General features: G+C 40.5%; 1 protein-coding gene across 2 annotated transcripts in view; it reads left to right on the top strand.

Annotated features, from left to right (window-relative positions):
* The first annotated feature begins 2,556 nt into the window (after positions 1-2,556).
* tmem245 (transmembrane protein 245) overlaps positions 2,557-24,935 on the top strand; it is a 116,459-nt gene continuing 94,080 nt past the window's right edge. For both annotated transcript variants that reach the window (XM_072575567.1, XM_072575565.1), the window contains exon 1: positions 2,557-3,202. In XM_072575567.1, coding sequence (XP_072431668.1) covers positions 2,585-3,202 — 618 coding nt within the window. In that variant the 5' untranslated portion in view covers positions 2,557-2,584. The remainder of the gene's footprint in view (positions 3,203-24,935) is intronic.

The following is a 24,935-nucleotide window of genomic DNA, read 5'->3' as shown; positions in this document are numbered from 1 at the left end:
ATTCACCTAACCTGCACATCTTTGGACTGTGGGAGGAAACCGGAGCACCCAGAGGAAACCCCTGCAGACACGGGGAGAATGTGCAAATTCCACATGGACAGTTGCCCAAGGAGGGAATTGAACTCAGGTCCCTGGCACTATGAAGCAGCTGTGCTAACCACTGAGCCACCACGGCTATTTCTCCCTGTATTCCATGAGATCTAACCTTGCTAATCTCTGTAAATTGGATTTACTTATGGTGAATGTTGATCTCTTTAACACTAATTGTTCAGGCTTCCTGCTTGGTTAATATATGGCAACAAAGGAGCCACCATTACAAACTACTACAAATGTGTAAAAAAAAGTGTACATTGTAACTAAATGTTCCAACATATCCACAAACAAGCCAAGGTTATGTATTATAAGTCTGTTACAATTAAGTATGATAACAAACGCCTAGATATGGAAATTTCAGTGCAATATTTTAAACTAAATGCAGATTAGACTGGATTCCCTACAGTGTGGAAACAGGCCATTTGGCCCAACAAGTGCACACCAACTCTCCGAAGAGTAACCCACCCAGACCCATATCCCTCTGACTAATGCATCTAACACTATGAGCAATTTAGCATGGCCAATTCACCTGACTTGCACAACTTTGGAATGTGGGAGGAAACCGGAGCACACGGAGGAAACTCATGCAGACACAAGGAGAATGTCCAAACTCCAGGCAGACAGTCGCCCAAGGTTGGAATTGAACCTGAGTCCCTGGTACTGTAAGGCTGCAGTGCTAACCACTGAGCCACCTTGCTGCCCCAGCATGTAGACGAATTGTACATCTACAATTCCAACCCAACTGCCTGTTTTGTTACAAATCTTTGGCAATTCCACAAATTTAATTATATAAATATATAATTAAATACATAACAGAAATATCTTCCTTATCCAAAAAATGAGACTCTCAGAAAATAACAACAACAAAAACTGGATAAACTCAGGAGATCAGGCAGCATCTTCAGACAGAAATAAAGCTAATATTTCAGATCGAGACCATTCATCCAGAACTGAAGAGAAATAGAAAATGTAAGGGTTTACAAGCCAGTGGAGAAGAAGTGGGCTGGATGAACAAACCAGATGTTACATGGTGATTGTTTTTGTTCTCACAGAAAATACATTTTAGAAACAAAGTCAGCATGTTCTAAAATGTTGAGGTTTTTTTAAAGCTGTATTTCAACACTGCACGAAGCGTGTACTGCTAGATATTTTGTTTGCTTTATCTGTACCCATACAGTTAAGTGAGGTATCTCATCAGACTCCTGGCTTGTGTTTTATAGAAGGTGTAAGGGCTTTGGGGAATCAGGTGGTGACTGCCTTTGCCACAAAATTTGCAGTCTTGTACCTGTTCTTGTGGTGCCTGACTTATGTGGCCAGTCAAGATTTTGGTCAATGGTAACCTCTTGAACGTAGTGGAATTCAACACTGATAAAGTCATTGACCATTAAGGATAGTGAAATAGATTTTCCTCTCTCTCTCATATATAAAATAATATAAAATGCTGAAAGTACCCAACAAGTCTGAGAAAGATTGAAATGCACCTTTCAGGTCAGTGACTTCTCATCGGAACAATGTTTTAGCCCAATTACATGATATTAGTGGGACTAGAAATCAAACCAATGCACTCAATCAAAATACTTAAAACAAGATGAGAGAAATTTTGATTGAAAAAGACCACCTCCACTCTGCAGCAACTGAAAATCAATAATCCAACTAGAGTCAAGTCCACAGTGAAGCAGTGGTACTCCATAGAAGAAGCAATTGGTGATAGTGAAGAAAGTCAGCAATATGCAAAGCTTTGAGGGAAACTCAGGTGATATTATATCTGCATCCGATATCCTTCTAGGTGGTAGAGATAATGGATTCAGAAGGCATTATCAAAGGAGCTTTGGTGACTTATTACAGTGCATCCTGTAGATGGCATACACTGCTGCCAATGTGCATTGTCAGTGCAGAATGTCGAAGATGGCTCAGATTCCAAACAACAAGCTACTTTATCCTGGATGGTGCTTAGCTTTGAGCAATTCTGAAAAGCATTTCATTACACTCCTGAATTTTGCCTTGTTGTAAATAGTAAACTTTTACTTGGGAAGTCAGATTAGGAGGCAAGTCATTCCTGACAGAATTTCCAACCCCTGGCCTATTCATGTAACTACAGGTTTTAGACGACTAGTCCAATTAAGTTTCTCATCACTAGTAACCCTCAGGATGGTGGGAGACTGACCAATGAATGTAAAAAGGAGATGGCTAGATTCTCTCCTTTAAGAAATAATCATTGCCTAGTAGTTATGAAGTGAAAACGTAACTTGCTGAGCCTCTCCAGAACAAGTTCCAGTAACCTGGATTTACCTAAAATAAACTTCTCCATCACAAGTGCTGCCAACCGACTGTCACTCCACCAGCTGCTTCATCATCTGACAGACATTTTCAAAGTTTCTACCAGCTGAAGGCAACCCCGCCCATGATCGGCGCTGGGATTTGTAGTTCTTTCTGCTCCGCCGGCCGTTGCTGTTGGCTCCGGAGGTGAGGGTAGGGAACTACAAATCCCGACATGCCCCGTCGCACCGTTACCCGGGCAAAGGCAAACATGGCGGAGGAGCAGCAAGCGAGAGTAGCCGCGGTGCCGGAGAGTAAATCTCCTCCTCCGCTGCTCATGAGGTCCTCGAGTGTCAGTCTTTTAAGTGACTGTGTCCAGCAAGGGGTTCAGCAGCTACTGCCGCTCAAGTTCGACAAGAACATCAAGCAGGCGTTTTACAACACGGGGGCGCTGATATTCGTAGCTATCTCGTGCGGCGCCGCCGTGCTCGTTTACTTTATCCTGGAGGCGTTCCTGCGGCCGCTGTTGTGGGCTGTGCTCTGTGGCACCTTCCTGCATCCTTTCAAGACTACCCTGACTAACCTGGTGAGGAAATGGCTGGGCGGCCTCCAGGAGTCCGGCACGCCCATCGTCTTGGCCACCCTCATGTTGCCCATTTCGTTCATCAATCACGGCGTTGAAATGCTGGGTAACCAGGTGCTGCTGAAACGCAGAGTGCTGCTGGTGTTGGCCACGGGCGGGCCCGTCCTCTACCTCCTGTACTGCTTCAGCACCTGGGTGGGACTGCAGCTCTTACTCACTCACACAGGGCAGTTTATCTCCTTTGCGCTCGAGTATTTAAACACGTTGTGGGTAGGTTGAAAACGCTTTTTAGCAATACTTACGAATAATCGTAGTATGTAAAATAATGCAAGTTGTTGCATTCAAGCTGCCACCTGGGATAATGAGGACTCGTATTCATGAATTGTTATCTGTGAACAGTGTTCGCAAGGATTTGAGTCCCGGAGCTTTGTTTCACTGATCAAAAACATACCTCCCAAAGAACTGTTTATGCTGGAAATCAGTAACAAAAACAGAAATTGCTGGAAAAACTTGGGTCTGGCAGTATCTCATAGAGTGAGAGAGTGCAGAACGGACCGTTCGGTCCAAATCGTCTTGCGCCGACCAGACATCCCAAACTGGGACAAAGTGAGGATGCAGATGCTGGGAATCACAGTCGAGAGTGTGGTGCTGAAAAAGCACAGCACGTCCGGGAGCATCCAAGAAGCAGGTTAACCGATATTTTGGGCAAAAGCCCTTCATCAAGAATTATCCTAAATGTGGTTGACCTAGTTCTATTTGCCAGAATTTGACCAATATCCTGAAAGACCTGCTGAGATTCTCCAGCGTTTTACTGTTATTGTTTCAGGGATTTCCAGCATCTGCAATTCTGTTATTTGCTTTAGTGAATAGATCAGGCAAGGTGATTAAATGCAGTTATTTCAATAGAAGTTATAGAGTCATAGAGATGTACAGCATGTAAACAGATCCTTCGGTCCAACCCGTCCATGCTGACCAGATATCCCAACCCAATCTAGTCCCACCTGCCAGCACCTGGCCCATATCCCTCCAAACCCTTCCTATTCATATACCCATCCAAATGCTTCTTAAATGTTGCAATTGTACCACAACTTTTACACTTAATGGTAAGGTCCTAGGGAGTGTTGCTGAACAAAGGGACCTTGGAGTGCAGGTTAAAGCTTCTTGAAAGTGGAGTCGCAGGATAAATATGATAGTGAAGAAGGCATTTGATATGCTTTCCTTTATTGGTCAGAGTATTGAATACAGGAATTGGGAGGTCATGTTGCGGCTGTACAGGACGTTGGTTAGGCCACTGTTGGAATATTGCGTGCAATTGTGGTCCCCTTCCTATTGGAAAGATGTTGTGAAACTTGAAAGGGTTCAGAAAAGATTTACAAGGATGTTGCCAGGATTGGAGGATCTGAGCTACAGGGAGAGGCTGAACAGGCTGGGGCTGTTTTCTCTGGAGAGTCGGAGACTGAGGGGTGACTTTATAAAGGTTTACAAAATTATGAGGGGCATGGATAGGATAAATAGACAAAGTCTTTTCCCTGGGGTTGGGGAGTCCAGAACTAGAGGGCATAGGTTTAGGGTGAGAGGGGAAAGATATAAAAGAGACCTAAGGGGCAACATTTTCACTGATGACAAGGTTACGAAGATAGCACCATTCATCAGCTACTCATGGAACCTTGGCTCAAATTTGGAGTAATTGCAAAGATCTGGTCATTGTTCACGAGGGCAATTTCTAAAGTCACTTCTGTTCACTTAAGGATAAGCGGTTCAACCACATTGTACGATCATAAGAAATAGGAACAGGAGCAGACTGTTCAGCCCTTCAAGCCTCTTCCACCATTTGATAGGATAACTATTTCAACATTCCTGACTTCAACTTTCCTGCCCTTTGCTCATAGCCCTTGACTCCCACACTAATCAAGAATCTATCTATCTCAGCCTTAAATATACACAAGGACTCTGTTGCCACACCTGTATATGACAAGAAGTTCCAAAGACACTCAACTTTCAGAATGAATAAATTACTGCTTATCTCAGTCTTAAACTTGGCACCAGTTTATTCTGAGGCTATGCTCTCAGCTCCTAGACTCCCCAGTGAGGGGAAACATTCTCTCAGCATTTACCCTGTCAAGCCCCTTAAGAATTCTATATGTCTCAATAACCTCTCATTCTTCTAAACTTCAATGAGTAGAGTCCTAAGCTGTTTAACCTTTGCTCTTAAGACAATCCCTCCATACCACGGATCAACCTAGTGATTATTCTTTGAATTGCTGTAGATAGAGGGTGATGGAGTAGTGACATTTGGGACTGTGGACTGGTTTTCCTAGCTATGGCATACAGAAGTCTTTTAGAATAGCACCAAATGTCTGGGGTCATCCCAGAATCCAGGTTGTCGCAGCTGAGTTTAACATTCTGCATCCATCCACTTAGACTCTGGTTTTTGTGGAAGTTTTGGTAGCTGTCATAGATCCCAGGGGCTAGACTTGGTGAATTGATGACAAAAGCACTTGTCAATTAATACCATCCAGAACAGAATGGAACATATTGGGACATTTCAGTCTGATAAGCATGAAAGCAGCAAACACGTCTCTGGTGATTAAGTGGCATAGTGTATTCTGTAGGATAGATACCTTATTCTTGTTGAAAAATAATTGATCTGATTAGATTAATTTTTTAAGAAATGTGAACACCTATAAGTGTTGACCTAACCTTCATTCACGGAACATGTAGCGCCGGCCAAATACATAGTTTTACTTTTACTCAGAGTTCAGAGCTCTCAGTCCAAACTTTACTCAATATTTTCCTATTGCCTCACTTTATAGACTGTTTGTTTTTTTGTGTAAATTAACACTATTTCTTTAAACATATAGCAGGAGGATTTGATAGGAAGAATATTTGCAGATTCTGTAGTAAATCTTGCTGTCTTTTTACAGCCCTGCCTTTGTGCTGCATCTTTTTTGTTGCTTTGGGACTTTGAATTTAGGGAGATATGAATAAACAATAATGTTGATTTAATGCCATATTTTAGGCATAACTTTTCTCTTTACTATTGTCTTATGATGAAAAATGCTTTCCTTACTAGTTGTCTGTTTTTGTTTTTATATTGAGAGAAGCTTTCTCAATAACCAGTGTGTCTAAGATGTCACAAGCCTTTTGAAATGCAGTACTTTAATACTAGGTAGTTTGTTCAATTATTTTGCTATGATTTGCTAAGAATAACTGGAAGACATAATAGCCCAAGCAATTTTTACATACGTAGTATGTAGCTGCTTCATCTGCAGTAGAATCCAATGAAGAAAAAGTTTTTAATCATTAATATTTTATAGACTATGGAAAAAAACTCAATTTCTGAGAGTAAAGGAACCTATATTTGGTATGGAAGCCTAAATGCTAAGAGGGTTTACTTCAACAAATACAAAGGATGACAAATATTGGTTTTGAACCATATTTTTAAAAACCAGTTTAGGCTATTTTAAAAAAATGTTGAAGAAGTAAAGCCGCAAGAGAGATGAATTGTTAGTAGAACAATCAAATGTCATTTTTCATTCTGCATAAAATAGAGGGCATATTGCTTAAAAACTCCCATCAATACCATATGTTTAAAACAGTACATTGTAATCTATCTGTACTGGAATTTGTGATGTGACTTTTTTTAAGCTCTTTTTGGTAGCTAATTGAATCAGTTGCATGTGTATCAGTCATTTTGTGGAGTATACTGCAAAGCAGGTTCAAAAACAAATTGGTATTTGTATAGAATCTTGAACATTGGAAAGCATCCTGAGGCATTTCATAAACATGATTTTTATTGAAAACTTACATTTATATAATGCCTTTCATGACCATGGGGATGTTTGTGTTTTACAGACTGAAAAGTTTTTTTTCAATGTGTTGTCACTATTGTAATATAGAAAAAGTGGCAGACAATATTACCAGTAAGTTGTCACCAAAGGTCAATATTACAAGATAATCTACATTAGTGTTGTTAATTGAAAAATAAATATAATCTTATTATTTTAAGGCAGATATCCCAACCCAATCTAGTCCCACCTGCTAACACCCATCCCATATCCCTCCAAACCCTTTCTATTCATATACCCATCCAGATGCCTCTTAAACTATTAACTGAAAGTATTGTTACCAGGTTTAATATTTTAAAGAAAGCTTATTTTATGATGGAAGATTTAACCAATGCTCAGTTGGTAGTACTTGCAATGTGTTTAATCAATAGGTATTCTTTAAGCCTGAAACTCTCAATGTGGCAGCTTTTAAAAAGAAATTGTACCAAAGCATCCCTCTATTCTTTGCAGGAGTTTGAGTTCCTTCACTTAGAGTCATAGTATGGAAACAGACCCTTCGGTCCAACCCGTCCTTGCCGACCAGGTATTCCAACCCAATCTAGTCCCACCTGCCAGCACCCAGCCCATATCCCTCCAATACTGGATTAGTGGTGCTGGAAGAGCACAGCAGTTCAGGCAGCATCCAACGAGCAGCGAAATCAACATTTTGGGCAAAAGCCCTTGCCCGAAACGTTGATTTCGCTGCTCGTTGGATGCTGCCTGAACTGCTGTGCTCTTCCAGCACCACTAATCCAGTATTTGATTTTCAGCATCTGCAGTCATTGTTTTTACCATATCCCTCCAAACCCTTTCTATTCATATACCCATCCAGATGGCTCTTAAATGTTGCAATTGTACCAGCCTCCACCACCACTTCTTCTGGCATCTCATTCCATACACGTACCACCCTCTGTGTGAAAAAGTTGCCCCGTAGGTCTCTTTAATATCTTTTCCCCTCTCACCCCGACACCAGGGAAAAGACTTTGCCTATTTACCCTATCCATGCCCCCCATAATTTTGTAAACCTCTATAAGTCGCCCCTCATCCTCTGACGATCCAGGGAAAACAACCTCAGCCTTTTCAGCCTCTCCCTATAGCTCAAATCCTCCAACCCTGGCAACATCCTTGTAAATCTTTTCTGAACGCTTTCAAGTTTCACAACATCTTTCCGATAGGAAGGAGACCAGAATTGCACGCAGTATTCCAACATGGTCTAACCAATGTCCTGTACAGCCGCAACATGATCTCCCAACTCCTGTACTCCATACTTTGACCAATAAAGGAAAGCATACCAAACACCACCTTCACTATCCTATCTACCTGCGACTCCACTTTCTAGGAACTATGAACCTGCACTCCAAGGTCTCTTTGTTCAGCAACACTCCCTAGGACCTTACCATTAAGTGTATAAGTCCTGGTAAGACTTGCTTTCCCAAAATGCAGCACCTCGCATTTATCTGGATTAAACTCCATCGGCCACTTCTCAGCCCATTGGCCCATCTGGTCAAGATCCTGTTGTAATCTGAGGTAAACCTCTTCGCTGTCCACTACACCTGCAATTTTGGTGTCGTCTGCAGACTTACTAACTGTACCTCTTATGCTCGCATCCAAATCATTTATGTAAATGACAAAAAGTAGAGGACCTAGCACCAATCCTTGTGGCACTCCAATGGTCACAGGCCTCCAGTCTGAAAAACAACCCTCCAACACCACCCTCTGTCTTCTACCTTTGAGCCAGTTCCACAAAAGACTCCTGCACTAGCTGCCTACCTCTCTTACCTTTCCTGCAGTTAACCCATCTATGTGACTGTATCTGAGACTTCCCTTCCACCCCCCCCCCCCCCCCCATAACTGCCATCCATCACATGCTGTTGCAAATTCTTCATTGCTTCTAACTGTCTCTCCAACCACTCCGTTTGATCTGATAAGATTCTCAGCCAGCAGCATTTATGGCAGATATAATCCGCAGTAATCTTTAAACTCCCACATCTGACAAGAAGTACATATCACTCGATTAAAGGCCATTTTTGCTCCTTTACAATCTACAGACCCAGAAAATAACACTGTCTTATTCCTCTACAAACACTGCCCCAGGTTAAATTAATAGTTATGGCTTATATTTTAAGTTTAATCAAGAGACATATCTCCAAAAACACATTTTCAAGAAAGAACCTACTCTACTCACTACTGCTGTTTCTCTGTAGGCCACACTTGAAACAACGATTAATTTATCAGAGTCTGTGCTGTGAACTTCGCCCAACAGTTCCTCCAAGATCAGTTGTGAATTTCACTGTTTGGTAACTTTCCCAGATGCACTCCGATGTCCAGCGATACATGAATTCAAACAGCAAAGGCAGTAACTGTGCAGATTCTCGCTCCCTCTCGCTTTTACGTCATCATGTGCTTCCTTTGTCTGTTTTTCTCCCTTTTAAAACTGCTGTTGTTTTGACTTTTTTTTTCCAAAGTTCCAAAACAATGCAACAACATATAAAACAGTAATTACTGCTCCTGAAATTTGAGGAAATCACCTCAAGCACCTAAAATACCTCAAAAAAGGAGCAGCTGTTACAGCCAGAAATGTTTCCCGTCCTCCATCTTGGATGACCCAGAATCCTTTCTGGAACCAAACTGAGGAACTAGGTTTCAGGAATTTGTTTTGATTATCTTTGGCTTTCCACTATTCTCCAAGCTATGTGATTTCTTGAGTTCTTTCCATGAGCATTCAGTTAAGTGACCCTCTAACTCTTTGAATATCTTAGGATTATGTGCACCTCTTCCTGTTTCTGAAAAAGTTTTTGTCTGTTTTACAAAACTAATCATGAAATCCAACTGCCTGCTTCTGTGAGAACAAAGAATACAAAACATAGAAGCAAGAGTAGACTATGTGGCCTGTCCCTTTCTTTGCCTTTCAGTACAATCGTGGATTATCTTGGGCTTCAATTCCACTTTCCACCCTGCTCTTTATATCCCATTTGAAATAAAGAGGATGAATTCATCATGCAGATATATACTTATAAACCGGTGTGATGTAGTTAGAATTATTTAGACATGGTTGCAGGGTGACCAGGATAGGATCTGAACATCTGGGGGGGATTTCTGTATTTAGGAAGGACAGACAAAAAGGTAAGGCAGTGGAGTTTCATTACTGATTCACGAGGATGTAAACATAAGATAGGAGCAGGAGGAAGCTATTCGGCCCTTAAAGCCTGCTCTGCCATACGTCACCATCATGGCTGATCATCCAATTCCATAGCCTAATCTTACTTTCTCCCCATAACCTTTTTTTCCCTTCACCCCAATTGTTATATCTAGTCACCTCTTTAATACACTCAATGTTTTGACATCAACTACTTCCTATGGTAATGAATTCCACAAGCGCACAACTCTTTGGTGAAGAAATGTCTCCTTAGCTCTGTCCTAAATGATCTACCCTGAGTCCTCAGACAGTGACTCCTGGTTCTGGACGCACCCACTATTGGGAACATCCTTCCTGCACTTCCCCTGTCCAGTCCTGTTAGAATTTTATAAGTCTCTGTGATTCCCCCCTCATTTGTCTGAACTCTAGCAAAAACAATCCTAACCTAGTCAATCTCTCCTAATGCGTCTGTCCCACCATCCCCAGGATCAACCTGGTAAGCCTTCGCTGTACTCCCTCGAGAGCAAGAGCATTCTTCCTCAGAAAAGGGGATCAAAACTGCACACAATATTCTCAGTGTGACTTCACCAAGTCCCTGCATAACTGCGACACATCCCTGCTCCTGTACTCAACCTCTTGCAATGAAGACCAAAACACAATAGAGGCAATATATTATCTCAAAATTTTAGAATCTGTGTGGGTAGAAGTGAGAAATGCCAGGGGGCAAAAGCATTTGTGGATGTGGTCTAAAGACCAAAGTGTAGTGGTAAGATTGGAAGTGGCATTAAACAGAAAATCAGATGTATGTGGTAAAGAAACATCTGTAATTATAGATTACTTTAATTTGCATGTGGGTGAATCAAATTAGTCACAATACCACAGAGCAGGAATTCCTGGAGTGTATACAGATCGTTTTCTGGGCCAATACACTGAGAAACAAAATGGAAAATAGACCGTTTTAGACTGGGTAGTTTACAGAGAGAAAAGAATGTTGTGAGAGATCCATTGGGGGAATGAGTGACCATAATATGATAGAATTCATCACCAAGTTGGGGAATGAGGTAGTTGATTCTGAGACTAGGGTCCTGAATCCCACTACGGGAAGCTACAATGACATGAGGTGTGAGTTAGCATATTGGATTGGGAAATCTTATGAAAAAGAATGACAGTGGATAGACAATGACAAATGTTCAGAGTGAATGGGTGATCTACAAAAATTGTTTATTCCTGTCTGGCACAAGATTGCAAAGAAAACCATGGCCAAATCATTGGTTTAGGAGGGAAGTTAGATCTAGTATTAAATGCAAAACAAAACTGATCCAAATTCTTTATTTGAGGATTTGGAACCATTTAAAAGTAAGCAAAAGAGGACCGGGGAACATAAGAACTGACAAGAAAAAATTTCTGCACTTATGTAATGATTAAAAAGATGCTGAAAACTAATGTAGGTCCCTTTACCGTTAAAAACAAGGCAAGTTGTTAGGGGAGCAAAGAAATGGCTGGGGAACTAAATTTATACTCTGTTTCTGTCTTCACAAAGAAAGAGAGAAACGTTGCACCAGAAATAATGGGGAACCCAGGACTTTAAAGGAGGAACTAAAGCAATTCTGAGTAGAAAAATGGTGTTCAAGAAATTGATGCGATTGAAGGCTAATAAATCCATAAGATCTGATCTACAGCTCAGAGTACTTAAAGAAGTGGCCCTAGAAATAGTGTTTGTATTGGTCATCTTCCAAGATTCTATAGACCCTGGAACAGTTTCTACAGGTTGGAGGTTAACTAATGTAACCCCAATGTTTAAAAAGCAAGATAGAATGAAAACCAGTGAGTCTGATGTCAGTATTGGGAAGATGCTAAAGTCCATTATCAGGGATTTCAAAGCAGAAAACAGTGGTAGAATTGGACATAGTCGACTTCCATTTTATAAATCCATGTTATGCTTGATACATCCTTGAAAAAAATCCAAAGTTTGAACAAGTAGAATTGATGGAGCCAATGGCTGTGGTTTATTTGGACTTTCAAAAGGCTTTTGACAAAGTCCGACATAAAAGACTATTGTGTAAAATTCAAGCGCGTAGGATTTTGCTCAGTGTATTGAGATGGATAGAAAATTTGTTAGACGGGAAATGGAACAGGAATAAATAGGTCTTTTACTGAATGGCAGGCAGTAAGTAGTGGGGTACCACAGGGATTGGTTCGAGAATCGCAGTTATTCACAGTATATGTTAATGAGTTAAATGAGTGAGATATTACGTTAGTTCAATCTTGCAAATGGCACAAAGCTGGGTGGAACAGGGAGCTGTAAAGTGGATTAAGAGATATTGTACTGTAATTTGGACTGGCTGAGTGAGTAGGCAAATGCATGGCAGATGCAATATTAGGTGAATAAATGAGGTTATTAATTTTTTGGTAGTGAAAATAAGAAGGCAGTTTATTATTTTGATGTAAATTGAGAGAGGGGCATGTTAAATGAGACCTGGGTGTCTTCGTGCAGCAGTTGCTGTAAGTTTGTGGTCAGGTGCAGCAGACAGTAAAGGAGGCAAACTGTGTGATATTTTTCATAGCGTGAGGATTCAAGTACAAGAACTAGGATGTCTTGTTGCAGTTATACAGTGCCTGGGTGGGACCACACCTGGAGTATTGTGTGCAGTTTTTGTTATCTCCTCCAAGGAGGGATGCTGTTGCTATTAGAGGGAGTGCAGTGAATGTTTACCAAATTTTTGAGATGGCAGCATTGACGTATGAGGAGGGATTGAATTTGTTAGGATTGTATTCACTGGAGTTTAGAAGAATGTGCGGGGTGGGGGAGATCCCATAGAAACATAAAAGATTCTCACAGCACTGGACAGGTCAGATGAAGGAAAGATGTTCCTGATGGTAGGAGAATGCAGAACCAGTGGTCAAGTTGAAAATTTAAAATGAGTGATTTGAGAAATTTCTTCACCCTGAGAATGGTGAGTCTTTGGAATTCACAACCACAGAAAGAGGTTGAGGCCGAACCATTTTGTTTTTGAGGTGATAAATGCAACTGCTGGGGCTAAAAGGATCAAGGGATATGAGAGGAAAGGTGGGATTAGGTAGAAAGCTCGACCATCATCTGTAATCATGCTGAATGGCAGGGCAGGCTCAAGGAGTTGAATGACTTACTCCTTTGATTTTGTGTTTCTATTTTTGTTCCTGAACAATAATACAGCTTTGCTTGACCCATGTTTGCATATGTATTGGATCAGGGATGTGAGGATCACAGCCAGTGTGTTGTATGGCTGGTGGAGTCAACATTCTTCTTTTAGTTTACATTTCCAGAATAAGGTCGATCTGCTATCTTGTTCTTTGAGCTGGTGTTATCCTGCCTGTCATGTCAATGAGGGTCATTGTGTTATCGATTCCAAATTTCATTTTGATGGGTGATAGGTATTTTAATATGGGGGACAGTTCCAATTCTTTGTCCAATGGCAAGGATAGACATGAATGAAGACCAGGCTCCACTGTATGGAGGGGACTATCTGGCACGAATTGATGCCCCAACCATCTCCAAAATATTCCCAGGAGCCTACAGTCACTGCTTGCCTGCGGGTCATCATTGAAACTGTTAGGGTGTTCCATGTCAATGTAGCAAAGACTGACTGACTGACACACAAGGCTGAATGCAGGTAACAACTGTGTGAAGAGAGGTGGAGTTAGTTAAATCAGCAGAGGTAGAGCAGTTTCAGTGAAAAACACCATATGATGCATCCTTCCATGCCAGTATCTTGTCACAATCCATTTAGGGACAACAATGTTTTGAAGAGAAATGGAATAATTAACAGAATTAATTCTTTAAACAAAATATAAATCTGATAATATAGAGAACAAATTGAACAAAGTAAACTTGTATCTTTTAAAGAAGGATATCTGCCATTGTCACGTAGTCTGGTTTACATGTAACTCCAGATCCACAGCAATATGATTAACTCTCACCTGCTGTCTGAAAATGGCCTAGCAGCCACTCATTTGTATCAATTGCTGTGAAGTCTCAACAAAGAAATGAAGCTGGACACACCCTCTGGCATTGACCTAGGCACTGGAAAAAAACAATCACAAAATCAGCCCTGTCAACCCTGCAATGTTGTCCTTACTAACATCTGGGAGCTCATGCCAAAATTGGAAGAGCTGTCTCATCGTCGAGACATGCAACCACCTGACAGCCATACTGAATTCTACCTTACAGAGAATATCCCAGTCACTATCATGGCCGTCATGTCCTGTCCTCCAGGCAGGACAGACCCAGTAGAGGTGGCGGCACAGTGGTATACATTTGGGAGGGAGTTGGTCTGGGAGTCATCAACTTTGACTCTGGACCCCATAAAGTCTCATGGCTTCAGGTTAAAACATGGGCAAGGAAACCTCCTGCTGGTTATCACTAACTGTCCTCCCTTGGTTGATGAATCCATACTCCTCCGTGTTAATCAACAATTGGAGGAAGTACTGAGGGTGACAAGGGCCAAATGTATTCTGGGTGGGGAATTTGTTGTCCTCCACCAAGAGTGGCTTGGTAGCCATGCTACTGATTGAGCAGGTTGAGTCCTAAAAGACATAGCTGCTAGTTTTGGTGTGTGGCTGGTAGTGAGGGAACCATCTCAATCATTCCTGTCAAGCCAGGGGATCAACTTTTGGTTAAATGCAGAGTGCAGGAGTAGCACCTACATTAGGTCTAGAAATGAGGTATCAACCCGGTGAACCTGCCAACAGGACTAACTTCATGCCAAACAGCAAATAATAGACTGAGTTAAGCAATCCCACAACCAATGGGTCAAATCTAAGCTTTGCAGTTCTGCCACATCTAGTCATGAATGGTGGTGGACAATTAAATAACTCCATGGAGGAGTCTCCACAAATATCCCATCTTCAATGATGGCCGAGCCCAACACATCAGTGCGAAAAATAAGGCTGAAGCATTTGCAGCAATCCTCAACCAGAATTGCCAAGTGGATGATCCATTTCAGTTTACTCCAGTATTGCCGAGGATCACCAATACCAGTCTTCTGTGAATTTGATTTGATTCACTCCATGTGATATCAGAAAACAGTTGGAGGTACTGAATACTGCAAAAGCCATGGGCCCTGACAACATTACAAGCAGGAGGCTAGAAGAACACAGCAAGTCAGGCAGCATCAGGAGGTGGAGAAGTCATCGTTTTGGGTGTAACCCTTTTTCAGGAATGGAAGTGGGAGGTGTTGGAGCTGCAGACACAGGTGGGCGAAACTGTTTGAGCCATCTCCATTCCTGAAGAAGCGTTATATCCGAAACATTGACTTCTCTACTACCTAATGTTCTTCCAGCCTCCTGCTTGTCTACTTTGGATTCCAGCATCCAGTTGTTTTGTCCCTGGCAACATTAGGGCAATAGTACTGAAAACTTGGATTCCAGAACCTGCTGCTCCCCTAGCCAAGCTCTTCCAGTCCACGTACAGCACTGGCATCTACCTGACAATGTGGAAAATTGCCCAAATATGTCCTATATGCATAAAGCAGGCCAAATCCAACCCTGTCAATTACTGTCCCATCAGTCTAATCTCAATCATCAGTAAATTGATGAAAGGTTTGCTTAATAGTGCTACCAAGTACTAATACGTAGCATCGGCTCCGCCATAACCTGCTCAGTGATATTCAGTTTTTGTTCCACCAGGGCCACTCAGCTCCTGACCTCGTTACAGCATTGGTTCAAATCTAGACAAAAGTTGAATTCCAGAGGAGATGGGAGAGTGACAATCCTTGATATCAAGGTTGCATTTGATAGTGTGACATCAAGGAACCCTAGCAAAACTGGAATTGATGGGTACTGTGGGGCAAACTCTCCACTGGTTGGAATCATAGGTGGCACGTAAGGAGGTTGGTTTTGGATGTCAATCATCTCCGCTCCAGGATTCCTCTGCAAGTGTTCCTCAAGGTAGTGTCAGCTGCTTCATCACTGACGTTTCCTCTATCATAAGGTCAGAAATGGAATGTTTGGGGATGATTGCATAATGTTCAACAATATTCATGGCTCTTTAGTTACTGAACCAGCCCATGTTCAAATGCAGCAGGGTCTGGACAACATCCAGCTTTGGGCTGATGAGTGGCAAGTAATAATCGCATCACACAAATGTAAGGCAATATTCATCGCCAATAAGAAACAATCAAACCATTGAGCCTTGACATTCAATGGTGTTACCATTACTGAATCCCCCACTATCAACGTCCTTGGGTTACCATTAACCAGAAACTCACCCCGACTCATCAGATAACATAGCTTGCGAGCAGGTCAGAGGCTAGGAATACCGTGGTGAGCAACTAGTGTCCTGACTCTCCAAAACTTGCCCATCATTTACAAGGCACAAGTCTTGAAAATGATCCCACTTGCTTTGATGGGTGCAACTCTAACAACACTCAAGAAACTTGATACCATCCAGGACAAGACAGATTGCCGATTGGCACCATATCCACAAGCATCCAGTCCTTCCACAATCAATGCTTAGTAGCAGCAGTGTTCTATCTACAGGATGCACTGCAGATATTCACCAAAGATCCTTTGACAGTACATTCCAAGCCATGACCACTTTCATCTAGAAGGACAAGGGCAGTAGATATGCAGGGACATCACCATTCTGACTTGGACATTTATCACCACTTCTTCACTGTCGCTGGATCAAAATCCTGGAACTCCTTGGCATTGTAGGCCAATCTACAACACATGAACAGCAGAGGTTCAAGATGGCAGCCCACCCCTTCTCGAGGGCAACTAGGGATGGGCAATAAGTTCTGGCAAGCCAGTGGTGCCCACATCCCATGAGTGAATAAAAATAAATATGAATAAGTTAACAGTATAGCTTATTTATACAGATGTTATGCAGTCATGTTTGTTCACTTCCTCCAAGAATTGTCTTAAGACACATTATACTTAAGGGTACTTGTTTCTGCTAGTGATACCATATTTATATGACAGTCCTCTGATGAATTCTGTTTGATTATTTTCAAGAGGTAAGATTTTCATGTCCCCTCCCTCTTTACAATGGCTATCTTAGTCCTTTGCTTCCTTCTGCCTCAAGCCTGAAGCCCACCCTAGGTTCTCCCATTAGCTTCAAACTAGGCAAGCTTCTAGTTTCTGCTGTTCCCTCTCAATCAAATCAAATCCAATCAAACTGAAATGAAGCCTCAATTGCCTTCCACAAAGTGTTGAAGTTAGTTCTTTTTTCAGTCTGCTTCCAGTGCAGATTTCTCTAACTGTAACTGTAATTTATTTTGGCTACCTTCTGTCTGTGAGCAGCAAATGTTCAAACTACAACTAAGTTTTCCAGCATTCATTTGGATAAATTGAAATAAGAGCTCTCTAGGTTCCACTCGTCTCCATGACAGTGTAGCATGCTATTGGCTTATCCTTAGATTATTCATTCCTCATTTGCAATTTCTTTTCGGCCTGATTGTAAAACTCATTTACTTCAGTCTCTCAGGGTTTACTGGATTTCTTTGAACTGGCTAAACTCCCAAATCAAAAGCACCTCTTTATGTATGTCCTTAATCAAAAGCATTTGAGACATCATGTTTCCATCTCTTTAACCAAATAAGCTCACTTGCTTTATGATCTTTCTAGCTGTTAACTTTTCAAGTAATTCAAAGTAAGTTAAGGTCAGTAGCCTCTGAGATTGCTTTACTTACCTTCAGTTTCCTCATTTTAAGAATTAAGCTTATATATAAAAATGCATGAATAATGGATCAGATATTCACAACATTCTTTTTGGCTTGTTTTGAAAAACATTTATTAGTAATATGGTAGTGTAAATCTAAACATTGTGGAATGACTAGAAATTGAAGTTAAATTACATGAAGCAGAAAGAAAATAAATGATTAAAATTTCAATTTGAAGCAAAATGAGAAAGGAAGCAGGAAACAAGTTGAAAATTATAAACTGAAATAGGAATATCCTGCTCTTTATGTAAAAGTAGTCTTCCAGGCATTCCTGAGATCCTCTTAGCTGGTCCATAGATAATTAAAATGAAATAATTAGCTGTAGTCCACAAGGGAAGGGGCCACATGTTTCAGAGCGACACAAGTGATTACTATAGATTGCAACATATATATCAAGCTTCTTTGAAACTTTTGAAAAATCTTCCAAAACTGGGGGTCAAGCTACATGCCACATATTTTATATGTCAAGACAAGCAGCAATAGAAGATATAATTACTTGGGCTTGACTCTGTTTCCAAATCTTTTAATAATGTGCACCACTTGTATTGGATGATGGCAAGCCAGAGCTCTCTTCTTGGGGAGGAGAAATACTTTCGGTATTTTAATTCATAAATTTAGTTTGTCCTGGTGCCTTCAATAAACATTTCTATGCAAAGAAAATAAATCACTTTGAGAGTTTGGCTGTGCCCAAAAAAGGAAATGAGATTTAAATAAATTTTATTTTTAAAAATCCAGCTTTTTTTTTTCCTCAGTCTGTTATTAGATTCTAGATTAGATTCCCTACACTGTGGAAACAGGCCCAACCAGTCCACACTGACCCTCCGAAGAGTAACCCACCCAGACCCATTTCCCCCTGACTAATTCACCTAACACTACGGGCAATTTAGCATGGCCAATTCACCTGACCTGCACATCTTTGGACTGTGGGAGGAAGCCGGAGCACCCAGAGGAAACCCACGCAGACACTGGGAGAATGTGCAAACTCCACACAGACAGTCGCCTATATATGCTACTAATAGCAAAACAAAATTAATCAAAATTTAATTATTTGGCACACTTAATTCTTTTTAAAAACTCATGTTCCTGGTTCAGGTAAATTTGAAATAAACAAGAACTACAGGTGCTGGAAATGTGAACCAGAACAAAAATTAATGGAGAAACTCAGCTAGTCTGGCAGCATCAGTGGAGAGAATGCAGAGCGAGTCCAATGACCCTTCAGAATGTTAGCATTTTCAGACTTTGAATCTTGGAGTTGCAGTCTAAATGCATACAAGAATGTTAAGGTGGGAGAGGGTCTATTGTCAAAAGAAAATCCTGCAAACAAGTATATTTAGGATAGCAAAATGCGGGGGATGCAGATAATGGAAATGTGGAGCTGGTTTAAGGAAGAGTTATTGTGTGTCCTTGATAGGTATGTCCCTGTCAGGCAGGGAGGCAGTAATAAAGTAAGGGAACTTACTGTTTACTACAGAAATTGCATCTCTTGTTAAGCGGAAGAAGGGGGCTTATGTGTTGATGAGACAAGATGGTTCAGATGAGGCGATGAAGAGTTACAGATCAGCTGGGAAGGATTTAAAGAGAAAGTTAAGAAGAGCAAAGAGAGGACACAAGCAGTCTTTAGCAAATAGAATAAAGGAGAACCATAAAGCTTTCTATAGGCATGTGAGGAATAAAAGGATGACTAGGGTAGGAATAGGGCCAGTCAAAGACAGAAGTGGGAAGTTGAGTGTGGACCCTGTGGAGATCGGAGAGGTGCTAAACAAACATTTCTCATCAGTTTACACTCAGGAAAGGGAGAATATTGTAGAGGAGAAGAATGAGGTACAAGATATTAGGCTAGAAACGATCGAGGTTAGTTACGAAGAGGTGTTATCAGTTCTAGAAGGAGTGAAAGTAGTCAAGTCCCCTGGGCCGGATGGGATTTATCGGAGGGTTTTCTGGGAAGCTAGGGAGGAGATAGCAGAGTCATTGGCTTTGATATTTGAGTCGCCATTGTCTACAGGGTTAGTACCAGAGGATTGCAAATATTGTGTCCTTGTTCAAGAAGGGCTTTAGAGATGACCCAGGTAATTATAGACCAGTGAGCCTTACTTCTGTTGTAGGAAAGATTTTGGAAAGGATTATAAGACATAGGATTTATAATCATCTAGCAAGCAACAATTTGATTTCATTTAGTCAACATGGTTTCGTCAAGGGCAGGTCGTGTCTCACAAACCTCATTGAGCTTTTTGAGAAGGTGACCAAGCATGTAGATAAGGGTAGGGCAGTTGATGTGGTATACATGGACTTCAGTAAAGCCTTTGATAAGGTTCCACATGGAAGGCTGTTGGAGAAAATGCAGAGGCATGGGATTGAGGGTGATTTAGCAGTTTGGATTAGAAACTGGCTTTCTGAAATAAGGCAGAGAGTGGTCGTTGATGGAAATATTCAGCCTGGAGTCCGGTTACTAGTGGTGTGCCATAGGATCTGTTTTGGGACCACTGCTTTTTGTTATTTTTATAAATTACTTAAACACAGGCATAGGTGGATGGATTAGTAAATTTGCAGATGACACTAAAGTTGGTGGACTAGTGGACAGTTTGGAAGAATGTTACAAGTTGCAGGGGGACTTGGATAAACTGCAGAATTGAGCTGAGAGGTGGCAAATGGGTTCAATGCAGCTAAATATGAGATGATGCACTTTGGGAAGAATAACATGAAGGCAGAGTACTGGGTCAATGGAAAGATTCTTGCTAGTGTAGATGTGCAGAGGGATCTTGGAGTCCATGTACATAGATCCCTGAAAGTTGCCACCCAGGTTGATAGTGCTGTTAAGAAGGCATCCGATGTGTTAGGTTTCATTGGTAAAGGGATTGAGTTCCGGAGCTGTGATATCATGCTGCAATTATATAAAACGCTAGTGTGGCTGTACTTGAAATATTGTGTACAGTTATGGTCGCCATATTTTGGGAAGGATGTGGAAGCATTGGAAAAGCTGCAGAGGAGATTTACCAGGTTGTTGCCTGGTCTGGAGGGAAGGCCTTATGAGGAAAGGCTGAGAGACTTGGGTCTGTTCTCATAGGAAAGAAGACAACTAAGAGGGGATTTGAGAGAGACATACAAGATGATCAGAGGATTAGATAGGGTAGACAGTGAAAGTCTTTTTCCTAGGATGATGATGTCAGCTTGTATGAGGAGACATAATTACAAATTGATGGGTGATAGATTTAAGACAGATGTCAGAGGCAGGTTCTTTACTCAGAGTGGTAAGGGCGTGGAATACCCTGCCTGCCAATGTAGTTAACACAGCCACATGAGGGAGATTTAAACAATCCTTGGATAAGCACATGGGTGGTGATGGGATAGTGTAGGGGAATGAACTGAGAATAGTTCATAGGTCGGCACAACATCAAGGATCGAAGGGCTTGTTCTGCACTGTATTGTTCTGTGTTCTATGTTGTTAAAATATTGTATTTTCTTTCACTCTGAACAAAATTAAATTTTCAATAGAAATTGACTTCATGACCTAGGAAATGTTTGTTTTTTTGGAAATGAAGAGTTGTTGTTGAAGAGTTGGAACTGTCTGATATTTAGTCTTGTACACTGGACTGAAGCGGCAATTTCCCTTCCTGTAGTTTGCCAAGTAAAATCCAAATTTTGAGGGAAGTAAGGACGTTGGCCAAGCTCTTCAGTGGCTCCTGTCTCACACCACCTAGTGGATGGCTGTGACATTATTGGTAGTCTGGAATCAACTGATCTGCTGAAGACTTATGAAAAATTGAAAGCAAGTTGTTTAAAAACTGAAGAAGATGCAGTTTTAGTTATCAAGTAGTACTGCACAGAAACTTCTTGACATTTCTGAAACTGAATATTTCCTATTGAATTTATTTCCTAAAGCGCATTATCTATAAACAGAGTTGTTTTACTTACCTACAACCTCTGATTCTCTCTAGGGATTAAAAAAAACTTGTTTGTTTTCATTTTTTTTGTTGTGAGAAACTCTGATGCACTAAATTAGTGGCTTTATCCATTTTAAATTTAACATGCTGATATGCAAATTTTATTACATTGTTCCTTTATTACATAATTTACAGTGACCATATTCCATGTAATTTTGAGGTTTATGCTGTTTAATAGAACTTCACTGTTTCTGTATACTCATTTCCTTTAATGGAGACCCAGCTGTTACATAATTCCTGCAATGAACCACTGCTTGGTTATTACCTTTTTTTAACTTTATTCATTTGATGTGGGATTTGCTGGTATCAATCTCTCATTATCCTTAATTGAATTGACTTGGGGCCATTTCAGAAGTTAGCCAAATTACAATGGGCCTCAAGTTACATGTGGACAAGACAGGTTGCAGGCAGCAAATCTCCTTCCCCAAATGCATTAGTGAACCAAATGGGTTTTATGACATGGAAAAGATTATCTGTTAATATTCTAGATTTATTTATTGAACTGAATTTAAATTCCTCAGTAGGCATGGTAAGATTTAAACTCTTATCTTCAGATCGTTGATCCATGCTTCTGACAAGTAATGAATTCAGTACTGTAACGAATGTGCCACCATTCAGCATATCACAAAATGTTGGCTTCACTCAGTAGACATTTAAACAATATGAACACCTAAGTTTGAGAGCGGATAGAATTTATTATATTAGACATGAAGGTATCTTTGGATCATGTCAGTTGGTCTTCAATATTTATTCTTAAAGCAAAACAGCTAAGAATAGAAAATAATTTAATGTTTGTACGTGAACTTTCTCAATTAAAATGTTTCAGTTATTTGATTTTGTTGAAATGGCTTGTTTGTGCTCTTAAATGTTAAAGGTTTATTGCAGGTTAAAATGAAAAACAAAAATGACTTATTTGTAAGTTATTTGATAAAATCCTGATTGCATCCTTGTTTTAATTGCAGATTTGTTTTGACTTTTTAATCAATACTGTGTCTTCCCTTCCTTGTAATTTTGTATTCCATTTTTAAAATACGTATTAAACTCGCATCCCTGCTCCATCTCCTTAACCACCCCTGACACACACCGACACACACACACTCTTTCCATGCCTTTCTCCCACACTCCTCTTCTTTTTGAAAGATTACTTTACAGTTGTGGTAAACCGAAGAATAGATTTGGCATGCACCATCACTTCCGTTGTAAAGTATTAATGCTCTTTTAGAAAAGCTTGTCAAAATAAGAAATCACCAATAGGAAATATTTCTGGCACAGACACAATATAGTCTGCCGTACTATGAGCACTACACACAAATTAATCTACAGGTGAAAAGTTCTGAATAACTAGCCATCCCTTAAAATAATTTCAGTATTTGAGCCTTTGAGATTTTATCAAGTTGTTAATATACCCTCCTGTCTTGGTTTTGTCGTAATGACATTATGCACATGCCCACTGCTATTCCATTGATTTTCAAATAGAACTTTATTTTTCTAATTATGCTACACAGTTAATTGTCAGTAAATCAGGTCCATTTTGCTGGGGATTTGTTTGATATATGTACCAGTCTCCTGCATGTGACTTGCGTGGAACTTTCAGCTCCTTTGCAAGCATCTTCAAGATTGCACATGAGCAGCCAATGCAAATAGTTAAAACTTGACTAAGTGAAAGTTGATAAACTTTGCTGATTATTCAAAATGCTGTTCATTGACCTAACATTGGGCCAAATTTTCTAAGGAGCGACATTCACACTTTGCCACTTCAAGCATTTTATGACTTGCTCTTCCCCAAAGCTCTGCATTTCTGGCTTAAATTTATAATTTTGGTACCTTCAGAAATGCACAGTGTACCTGTTAAAGAAGCCTTTCCACTCGGTGCAGGAAGTTAAACCACACCCTTTTATACAGGAGTAACTCCCACGTTTGAGGTTTGAAGAGCCAAAACTATTTTGACAAAGTTAGAAGACGTGTAATGCTAGGTGGGTGGGTGAGGGAGTAGAATGGCAGATGCAAAGTGTGGTAGTGGATACACTACTGACTAGGAGTAGATGGTCCATATGAATGTTTAGTCAGTTTCATAGTAAGTTTTAATTCCTCCAACCTTTCCTTGGTAACTATTTAAATAAATTATAACTCTCTAGTCTCCTACTTTTACTGAGTTCTAGATGCTGTATAATTGCCCATCAGAAGCAGAACTTCTCAAAGTTACTGCATTGTCAGTGCATTAGGACTTGAGAATTTCTGTGAAAATATCAGGGTACTCTTACTATCTGAAAACCAGAAGATCTGGGCTGTGATGTACTGTGATCATTGCCTCCGACGTAAGTATTGAAGGAATTCTCTCAAGAGAATTCTTTCTTTTCCTACTAGTATTTGATGAATTATGCTATTTCTGCTTCTGTCTTTTAAGTTGGAGACAAACGTACTGTATGTAATTCACTTGAACGTAGAAAAACATTTTGTCTTTTGGACAAATATCTCAACAGGGTGGTGTTTAGCAGACTAACAAATTATCAATATTTTCAATACTGCCTGATTATTCAAAATGCTGTTTCCTTCAGCATATATAATGAACTTTGAGAGGATATGTTAAGCCAAATAAACAGCAGACCCAAGAGTTGGGAGCAGTTTAGAATTTGGCAGATGGGGAAATTACACCATATAAGATTAAGTTTTTGGAGAAATAAAAAAAAGATTGTAAAAGCTGCAGTAGGTAATCTTCACTAAAGATTAGTGAAGACAAATGTAGGTCCCTGACAGTCAGTAATGTGGAACAAAGATGACAGACCAATTTAATACATGCATTGGTCCTGTCTTCACAAAGGAAGATGTAAACGCTAACAAAACTGTTGGGGAACCCAAGACATAAAGTGAGGAAGGAACTGAAGGAAATTGGCATCAGTAAGAAAATAGTGGTGAGGTAATCAAAGGCCGATTAAATCCCCAAGGCCTGAAAACATACATCCCAATGTACTTAATAAGATGCCCAGAAATAGTGGATGCATTGGTGGTCATTTTTTGAGTTTCCATAGATACTCTGGACATTTTCTATGGATTAGAGAATAGCAAAGATAACATTACTACCCTAAAGAAAAGAGGTGGAGAGAGAACCAGGAATTTGGAAGTCAGATAACGTGACTGCAATATCGGTAAAAGTGGTAGTGTTTATTATGAAAGATTTTATATCAGAGCACTTGGAAAACAGTGACAGGATAAGACAGTGTCAGCATGGATGTTTGGAAGGGAACTCCTGCTTGACAAATTTGCTGGAATTTTCAATGATTAGAGTTAAGGTGGGAGAGCCAGTGCATGATTTTTACTTGGGCTTTGTGAATGCTTTTGATAGGATCCCACAAAGAAGATTGGCATGTAAAATCAAAGTGCACAGAATTGGGCTTAGTGTACTGA

Source organism: Chiloscyllium punctatum, chromosome 8, assembly GCF_047496795.1.
Source record: "Chiloscyllium punctatum isolate Juve2018m chromosome 8, sChiPun1.3, whole genome shotgun sequence".
NCBI classification, from domain to species: Eukaryota; Metazoa; Chordata; class Chondrichthyes; order Orectolobiformes; family Hemiscylliidae; genus Chiloscyllium; species Chiloscyllium punctatum.
This window is presented reverse-complemented; position numbering and strand designations above follow the sequence as displayed.